This window comes from Corythoichthys intestinalis, chromosome 17, assembly GCF_030265065.1.
Source record: "Corythoichthys intestinalis isolate RoL2023-P3 chromosome 17, ASM3026506v1, whole genome shotgun sequence".
NCBI lineage: Eukaryota > Metazoa > Chordata > Actinopteri > Syngnathiformes > Syngnathidae > Corythoichthys > Corythoichthys intestinalis.
The window spans coordinates 29,924,730-29,934,256 of NC_080411.1; the positions used below are offsets into that span (position 1 = coordinate 29,924,730).

General features: G+C 37.1%; 1 protein-coding gene across 6 annotated transcripts in view; it reads right to left on the reverse strand.

Moving 5' to 3' along the window:
• ark2ca (arkadia (RNF111) C-terminal like ring finger ubiquitin ligase 2Ca) overlaps positions 1 to 5,957 on the reverse strand; it is a 41,402-nt gene extending 35,445 nt beyond the window's left edge. For 2 of the 6 annotated variants that reach the window (XR_009061100.1, XM_057818954.1), the window contains exon 1: positions 5,539 to 5,951. Coding sequence is in view for 4 of the 6 variants with exons in the window: in XM_057818954.1 (XP_057674937.1) it covers positions 5,539 to 5,599 (61 nt within the window). In the remaining 2 variants the exon portion in view is untranslated. Of the gene's footprint in view, positions 1 to 5,538 lie in introns of all 6 variants that reach the window. The other 4 variants (XM_057818959.1, XM_057818955.1, XM_057818958.1 and 1 more) reach the window with 4 other exon arrangements.
• Between the last annotated feature and the right edge of the window lie 3,570 nt (positions 5,958 to 9,527).

Here is a 9,527-nt window from a genome sequence, read left to right on the forward strand (position 1 = left end):
ACTCCAGTAAATTACAAATAAATTATTGAAAAAACATACAACGAGAATTCCAGATTTTTTTAAGATTATGTCTTTAAGTAGCAATGCATCTGTGATTGAAATTTCAGACCTCCACCTATTTTGTAAGTGGGTGAACTTGCAAAATCACAAGTGATGCAAATACTTCTGCTCCTCGCTGTATTTTATTTAAAAAAAAAAAAAAAAACTTGGTAAAACAGCATACTTGATCGATTGTGCTTAGCCAATCGATATAGAGTTCTTAGCGTTCAATCAAACTGTAAGTGCTTGATTTAAAAATAAACAATTAAAAAACAAATACTGTAATGTTGTTTTTAACCCATTTGCTGCCATTGACGCAGATAGATAACCATTCCATGACTGTCAACAAGTGCTCATGTTCAGTGTGATTGATGATCACTGCTGAAACTCCCAGTAAAAATAGATTGGACGTCTATCGCCTTCAAAGGCAGCTATCATGACATTTGTTGCTAGGTAAAGTTTATCAGTTATAATATGACTTCAGGGCTCATAAATGGAAAAAAATATAGAAATTAATCTTCAAATATCTATGAAATTCTGGTATGAACAGGTTTCAGGTAAGCAGTACACAAGTGAGCATCATTATCTTTGTGAGGTGGATTGCAGCTTTGGCAATATGCTAATCCAATATTTTGTCCTTGTTCAATTGCCGTTAATTTTACATTGTAGGGGATTTCGAGTATGGCCAGCTCGATCAAGCCTTCCTCGGATGGCTGTGATCGAACCATCATTTGGAGAAGGGAGGAAACGGGAGGGATGCTGTTGAGGGGTGGCTGCCAAAATGTATCCACTTTACAGAAATTTACAGTAGAATGTCATCTACTAACACATAAAATGGGAGAATCACAATGTCTAGTAGCTGAAGAGCTAGCATGGGTTATTCACTAAAGACACTTATGTAAATCAAGACTTTCTAAGAAGTGTTATTCTTTAGTTACTACCAAATTGTTTTAGGGCCACACTGAAGACAAAAAAATAAATACATAAAAGACAGGAGTAAAGGGGTAAAATATTTTAGCGGGAAAAATTTGTATCCATTTCTGGTTAATGGTATGATTTTGAGAGTTTTAAAAATAAAAAGGCTGTACAGTTTCAAAATACAATTTGACTATTTATCCAAACTGAGATTTTTTTTTTTTTTTTTTTCAGATAAAATATACGACTCTTACTGTAATATTCAGACTAAACTCAAATGCACAACTTCTTTTCTAAGATGTACAACTTCAATTCTAAAACTGACTTTATTTTGTAACTTTAATCTTGGAAAACTAACTCTACAATATACAATTGTGACACTTTCACTCCAGAAAATATACGGTTGTAAATGTGTTCTTATAATATTGCAACCTGAAAAATTCATGTACGTCTTAATTTTCCAATCAAAAACATACAACTTCATTCCGATAAAATCACAGCTGTTTATTTTAACAACTTTGTTTCCCTCTGTACATATCCATTCTTTTTTTTTTTTGGGGGGGGGGGGCTGACCTTGTACTTTATTCAATTCACTTGTATACAGTGGTACCTCTACTTACGAAATTAATTGGTTCTGGAAGTAGTTTCTTAACCTGAAAATTCTGTAAGTAGAGACGCCTTTTCCACGTAAATGCCCTAACTCTTTAAAGCCTGCAACATGAAGCAATTGTCAGAGAAACCCAAAATTAAAAAAAAAAAAAAAAAAATGTCCTAATGGTACTTTTTTCAAATTTGTAAAAAAAAAGAAAATGAATTTGTGTAATAAGCGCTATAATATCTATAACACTAGCTAAATCCAGATTTTTTTTCTCATGGAACCTGCAGATGCATGTGTTGACTTGCATCCATCATTTTTTTTTTTTTTTTTTTTTAAATAAATTTCAAAATTCAAAATTAGAATCTCAAAATAATGAAATTCTAAGTGTATCAAATGTGATACATTGGGCTATAAGGGGTTTTAATTAATCCGTTCCAAGTCCTCCAAAATTCAGACATAAATATTTTATAATGCATAAAAATGCATCAAAACATGTAGCAAATACATGCAGCAATTCGATTGTTGCACATTAAACATAAAACCTGAGTTTTGCATAAAAACCAAGTAAAGTAGTAAAGAATTAAAGTTGTTACACTCATGTAAAGCTGTCGTAACACCAGGGGCGATTGAAGAGACACTGGGATACACACATATACACATACAGTAGTGGCCTCTCTTAGCCAATTGGATGCCAGGTATGCTGGGCAATAGCCAATTGCAGAGCAGCTATTAGTATGTTACCTTCAGTGAACTCTGGGAGCTGCGAGTACCAGCCCTACTGTATTTTTGCCTTTATTAACCTGAAATTTCTTAACAAGAGGCAATATTTTCCAAATGAGGCGTGTCTTAACCTGAAAATTCTGTATGTAGAGACGTTCTTAACTCATTTGCTCCGAAAAACGTATAAATAAGTTCTATTTTTCATTGTTTCAGTGTCCCAAAAACGTATTTTTAAGTCTTTTACGTTTTTTTTTTTTTGTTTTTTTTTAACAAGAGACATCTCTAGGTTCTGAGTCAACCTAACTCCAAAGCACAATGCTAAAAATCCATTTTAAAGCAATAAAACTGGCCACTGGAGGGCAGTAGCACATTTGGTAAGACCCCCAACCCGATTCAACGGAACGAACGGCCAGGCCGCACGGCCGGAGCTAGGCCTGAACAATATTGGAAAAAACTATTGCTGCGATTTTTTGGGGGTTTGCGATATTATATTGCGATATAAAAAAAATTATTTTTTTTTTTTATTTTTTTTTTTTTTCCTTAAAAAGAAATTTTCACTAGATGACTTGAATAGCTGTTTGGAAAGACTTTGGATGACTCACAATGACCAGCGTACAGTGATCGCTCGTTTTTCGTGGTTAATGGGGACTAGAACCCGCCGCGATAAGTGAAAAACTGCGAAGTTGCGCACCCCGCCTCCCAAATTTTTATTTTTTTGTGTGTGTGCTCAATGTATTTATTCAGATTTAGCATTGGAAAGAGATACATATCAGGCATGTTTTTTTCTCACTTTTACCCCAAAGTATGATTTTTAAAAATGTATATAAATATTAATAAATGGTTTTAAGCACTTCAAATGTAACAATTATGATCAGCTTTAAACATAACTGTCCAACCAAAATAGTTTTTGAACAAGAATAAAGTACTGTAATAGAAAAATGCTTGGCTTTATTAAATACTTCTGTTTATCTACCTTAGCTGTGACTCTTGGTGGACATGTAGAAATTACAAACTCCTCACGATCACTTCTGGCATTTATTTTTATGTCTCAAACGTCTCCACACGCACACATGAGGGAAACGTTTACCCCGGCTGTTGTAGCCACAACAGCGTCATCTCTCAGGTATGTGTAAATTAGGGCTGTCAAACGATTATTATTATACATTTTTAATTGAGTTAATTACTGCTTAAAAATTAATTAATCGTAATTAATCGCAGTTCAAACCATCTATAAAATATGCCATATTTTGCTGTAAATTATTGTTGGAATGGAAAGATAAGACGGATATATACATTCAACATACGGTACATAAGTACTGTATTTGTTTATTATAACAATAAATCAACAAGATGGCATTAACATTATTAACATTCTGTTAAAGCAATCCATGGATAGAAAGACTTGTAGTTTTTAAAAGATAAATGTTAGTGCAAGTTGTAGAAACTTATATTAAAACCCCTCTTAATGTTTTCGTTTTAATAAAATTTGTAAAATTTTCTATCAAAAAATAAACTAGTAGCCTGCCATTGTTGATGTCAATAATTACACAATGCTCATGGGTGCTGAAGCCCATAAAATCAGTCTCACCCAAGTGCCAGCAGAGGGCGACAAAACTCCAAAAAACACAAGTAACAAGTGGACATTGCACTGTGCTGTCATTTTAATCTGTTTGAGCGGGGCATATGCGTTCATTGCGCCAAATATTTTAACGTGATTAATTTTAAAAATTAATTACCGCCCGTTAACGCGATAATTTTGACAGCCCTAGTGTAAAGAAATTGTTACTTTCCTGCGAAAAGCTCGATTTGTCTTGTTGTTTGTTATTTTGTAAAAGTAACACATTATTCAGATGTTTGAGATGTAACTAAAGCAAAAAAATAGAGCTGCGATTAAGTCAAAGTTATGTTTGAAATGTATGCGTTTACAAAAAGCTCAATTTCTCTGTGTTTTCATCAGAAATTGGAAAATTGCTCAAACTAAGCTATTTTCTAATGCTGATTTCTAAAGAATGGAAAAAGACATGATCTAACTTTTTTTCCTGCTGAAAGAAGAGAGTCTAATCTTTCTTTTGGTGGGTTCCATGTTTATATAGCAATAGAACAGAATTTTCTGTGGGCCTTGCAAAACCAGTCAAAATCCAATAAAACGGCCGGGAGCGAAGGGGGTTGCACCGGTGAAAATGGCTGGGAGTGAATGAGTTAAGAAGAGGTACCACTGTATCTTGAAATTCAATATTTAACACCATAACTGTCCAAGCAATATTCACTTTTAGGAAGTTTTTTTTTATCCTTGGTTAAAAAAAAAAAAACATAATCAATCTTGGAGGAAAAAATGCTTGTATTATTTTGAAATTCTCACTTGATTGTTATATTCCGGCTTCAGTCTTGTGGTGAAACTTATTGTTGCCTTTCCATGTGGCCCTAAATTCCTTGGTAAGATACACAACAGGAGGAATGATCGAGGCATTTGTCTTTTTTTTTTTTTTTTTGTTGCCAATTTTATCTTTAGATGGAAGAGGAAGGAGAAGAAAAAAGATGAAGAAGAGGCAGAAGGGTTGTTTTTTCCCACAAAAACAGCTAGATGCAGAGAGAAAAACAGGCAGAGGCCGTACACGGGCAGACAGCAGCAGATGATCGTTAGCTACACAATGGAGAGGAGAGGGGACACAAAGGTCTGAGAAATGCGGAATGTGGAGCCAGCCTCGATACTATGGAACAGGGGAAAAAAGAAAACACAAATAAAAGCACAATGAAATCATCGGTGCCACACTTGTATGCATGTTGTAGTAGTAGTAGCAGCAGCAGCACAAGTCAGAAAGATTAGATGACAAAGGCCTCCCCTTCGTTACAATTATATGTCTTATTCTGAAAGCATTCTGCTGTTTCCAGTGTCGTATTTTTAATAGTTTGAATAATGCAAGTGGACGCCGGTTGTATGTTTTTGAGTATGAAACCAGCAAGCCCCAATTAGTCTTTCGTCATTGGGCTCTAGGTGGTGTTCACATTTTTGCCATAAAACGCAACGGGGAAAAAATAGACAATGACCGTTGCGGCCTTTCGCAGTTTTTATATTAAAACGAAACAAACGACTATTTTTTTTGCCGTGAACATGACGTGACGCTAGCAACGCAGCTAATGTGACCGCAGCTTGTTGGCTAGCAGGTGTCAGCTCTGTTTACATTATTTTAGCGCCGAAAATCTATTTTTTGTTTACCCTTAATATTCAATTGAAAGCGTGGCTTAAAAGATAACAAATGTGTTCGTACCTCTATTTCTAACCGAACCGAAGACGGGAAGAACCAGATATCCAACATGGACCAACACCATCCTGCGTCCTCCTTCTTTGTTGAGCCGAGGCAGACAGATGGTCCATGGAAGTGATCCCTCCAGTCGCCCCCCTTTGCCGCCCTGAACGTGAAGCTCACACGAACGCACACACAGCCCCCTACCGAAAGAAAAAAAATAAAAAACACATGGACCAATCACCGTAACCCGTACAAAAGCCTGTACTGCTGCACCGCCCTTCTCTTTGCTTTCTTATCCTGTACAACCAATGGGAGCGCTCAATAAACTCCATCAGAGACAAATCCTCGCTTTAAGATGCAATTCCGTTTGTATGGTGGCGACATAACCTGAATAACGAAAGTGTTTGAAGAACGCCTGTAGGGAATGATCAAAGGTGGGTAGATTATCCCACAATTTTACTGAAGTAAGAATTAAAGTAGTCATCCCAAAAAATGTACTCAAGTACATGGCGGAAAACACTCAGGTGACTCTGAGACCCCAAATTTGGCCAAATTTCAAAATTGTCCGATATGCATGTGTGATACATCACTAGAAAGCTTAAAATTTCAATTTTCTGGGGAAAGAAAAAAATTTGAACAGGAGGGCATTTAAAAAAAAAAAAAGTTTTTTAAACAGCAAAACCCTATCTGGAGGTGAGAGCACGCGAGAGCAGAATTACAGACGCCACGACTTTAACGAGATGTTATCGCGTACTAACTTTGTTTCAATCCAAAAACTCCATGTAGCATGTATCATCGAATGTCAAACTCCTACTTGAAAAGATGAGAGAGGCCTGTAATTGTAAACTTGGGTAAACCTCAACCATGAGAGACAGAATGTGGAAAAAAAAAAAACTGAAAATCACATTGTTTGATTTTTAAAGAATTTATTTCCAAATTAGAGTGGAAAATAAGTATTTGGTCACCTACAAACAAGCAAGCTTTCTGGCTGTCAAAGAGGTCTAACTTCTTCTAACGAGGTCTAACGAGGCTCCACTCGTTACCTGTATTAATGGCATCTGTTTTAACTCATTATCGGTATAATAGACACCTGTCCACAATCTCAGTCAATCACACTCCAAACTCCACTATGGCCAAGACCAAAGAGCTGTCGAAGGACACCAGAGACAAAATTGTAGACCTGCACCAGGCTGGGAAGACTGAATCTGCAATACGTAAAACACTTGGCATAAAAAAAATCAACTGTGGTAGCAATTATTAGAAAATGGAAGACATACAAGACCACTGATAATCTCCCTCGATCTGGGGCTCCATGCAAGATCTCACGCCGTGGCGTCAAAATGATAACAAGAACGGTGAGAATAAATCCCAGAACCACACGGGGGGACCTAGTGAATGACCTACAGAGAGCTGGGACCACAGTAACAAAGGCACTATCAGTAATACAATGCGCCGCCGGGGACTCAAATCCTGCACTGCCAGACGTGTCCCCCTGCTGAAGCCAGTACACGTCCAGGCCCGTCTGCGGTTAGCTAGAGAGCATTTGGATGATCCAGAAGAGGACTGGGAGAATGTGTTATGGTCAGATGAAACCAAAATAGAACTTTTTCATAGAAACACTGGTTCTCTTGTTTGGAGGAGAAAGCATACTGAATTGCATCCGAAGAACACCATACCCACTGTGAAGCATGGGGGTGGAAACATCATGCTTTGGGGCTGTATTTCTGCAAAGGGACCAGGACGACTGATCTGTGTAAAGGAAAGAATGAATGGGGCCATGTATCGAGAGATTATGAGTGAAAATCTCCTTCCGTCAGCAAGGACATTGAAGATGAGTCGTGGCTGGGTCTTTCAGCATGACAATGATCCCAAACACACAGCCAGGGCAACAAAGGAATGGCTTCGTAAGAAGCATTTCAAGGTCCTGGAATGGCCTAGCCAGTCTCCAGATCTCAACCCCATAGAAAATCTGTGGAGGGAGTTGAAAGTCTGTGTTGCCCAACAACAGCCCCAAAACATCACTGCTCTAGAGGAGATCTGCATGGAGGAATGGGCCAAAATACCAGCAACAGTGTGTGAAAAGCTTGTGAAGAGTTACAGAAAACGTTTGGCCTCAATTATTGCCAACAAAGGGTACATAACAAAGTATTGAGATGAACTTTTGGTATTGACCAAATACTTATTTTCCACCATGATTTGCAAATAAATTATTTAAAAATCAAACAATGTGATTTTCTGGGGGGGGGGGGGGGGGGTTCCCACATACTGTCTCTCATGGTTGAGGTTTACCCATGTTGACAATTACAGGCCTCTGTAATATTTTCCAGTGGGAGAACTTGCACAATTAGTGGTTGACTAAACATATATACAGTGGGGCAAATAAGTAAGTTGTAAAGCAATAAAACTGCAACAAAAATGAATGAAATGAACAAAAAAATATGAAGTGATGAAGAACATATAATCTTTTAGTTGGATCCTTTGACCCTTATTGTCTGCTGCTGGTTTTGATTTAAGGCATATGGCGAGTTAGGTCCACACTGGCGCTTTTGTAGCAGCTTGTCACTGATCAAAACATTCCACTTCTAACCATATATATAGGCGCTTCCAGGAGTTCGCGCACAGCACAGAAAGTCCCGTAGCCTCATCTACGTCGTGCTGAATCCATTTTTGGAGATTCCGTGGGTTCCTCTGGTTTGATTTTACAGTTTAAAACTTTGTCTGGTTCAACTGCACTTCATGGTGTTCTGTCTAAACCGGAAGTCCATAGCAGAAAATGTCAAAGCCCATGTATCGCCCAGGAAACTTGTCTATAGGAACTGTTATTATTATACCATACTATAACTTATTACATAACCACATTAAGCCAAGGGAAACAAAATCATTGAATTCCGGCGAGAGAAAAAAATATCTACAGAACTGGAGCATCATAAGTCCAAAGAGCATGAGTGCCCTCTAGTGGAGAAAATAGTTCCTAGCTTGAATAGTTGAATAGTGAATGCTGAATAGTTTCTTCATAGCTACTATGATGAAATTAAAAGGATAATATCTCCAGTTTTCCATGGTCAATCGGTGCCAAGTAAAAACTGAGCGAGAGGTTAAAATCCACACTTTCAAGTCATGTTAAGGGCAGCGCTCTATTTCATATACCGTATTAGCCCGAAAATAAGACGGCCCTGGTTATAAGACGACCCCCTCTTTTTCAAGACTCAAGTTTGAAAAAAGACTTTTTGAACACCAAATTATTTTTTTTACAGAAAATAATTTCAGTACATCCTAAACAAATGATTATAACAATGTATTAGAGAGTAAAAGCATATTATTTTGCCTCATTCAAATCTTAATATCTGATCATTTAAATTACCATATGTAAACTAAAGTGCAATTACATTCGTAAATGAAGGGCTTCTGGTTTTTGAAATGTAAATATACCAATCTATTGTGATAAAACAACAAAATTGCAATAACTGCATTAACCATCAAAGTGAAGTCTAACTGTAACTGTAGTCTTGAAACAAATCTGAATAAGGAAAAACATTGCAATAAGATAATGCAAACTGGTTAAACTAAAAGAGTAGCTGAGATCTGTCATGACAGAACATCGCTTCAATGATATCTGGCGCTATCTAGCGTTGTGAATGGGTATAATGTCTAGACCGCAAATATAAAACGACCCCTTCGTTTTCAGTGTTATTTCAATGCAAAAAAACACCGTCTTATATTAGAGCCAATACGGAACTTCATTTTTTACCGTGCTTTAAAGACGCCATGCGATTGAACAGGCTGGTGTGATCATAGAACAGCAAGCTTGAATCTGATTGGTAAAATGGAGTAATGTGATTATTGTTGCGATGTCTCATTGGTGAAACTGGGAGAGCTAATGTTGGCATCGCAGGCAAAAAAAAGGAAAATAACGAGGGAAAATGTAACGAGGAGTGTAGCCCAAAGTCAAGAGCAAGAGTAGCGTTTCTTCTTCACAAACCGACTTAAGTATGGCTTAGTCAAACTACTAT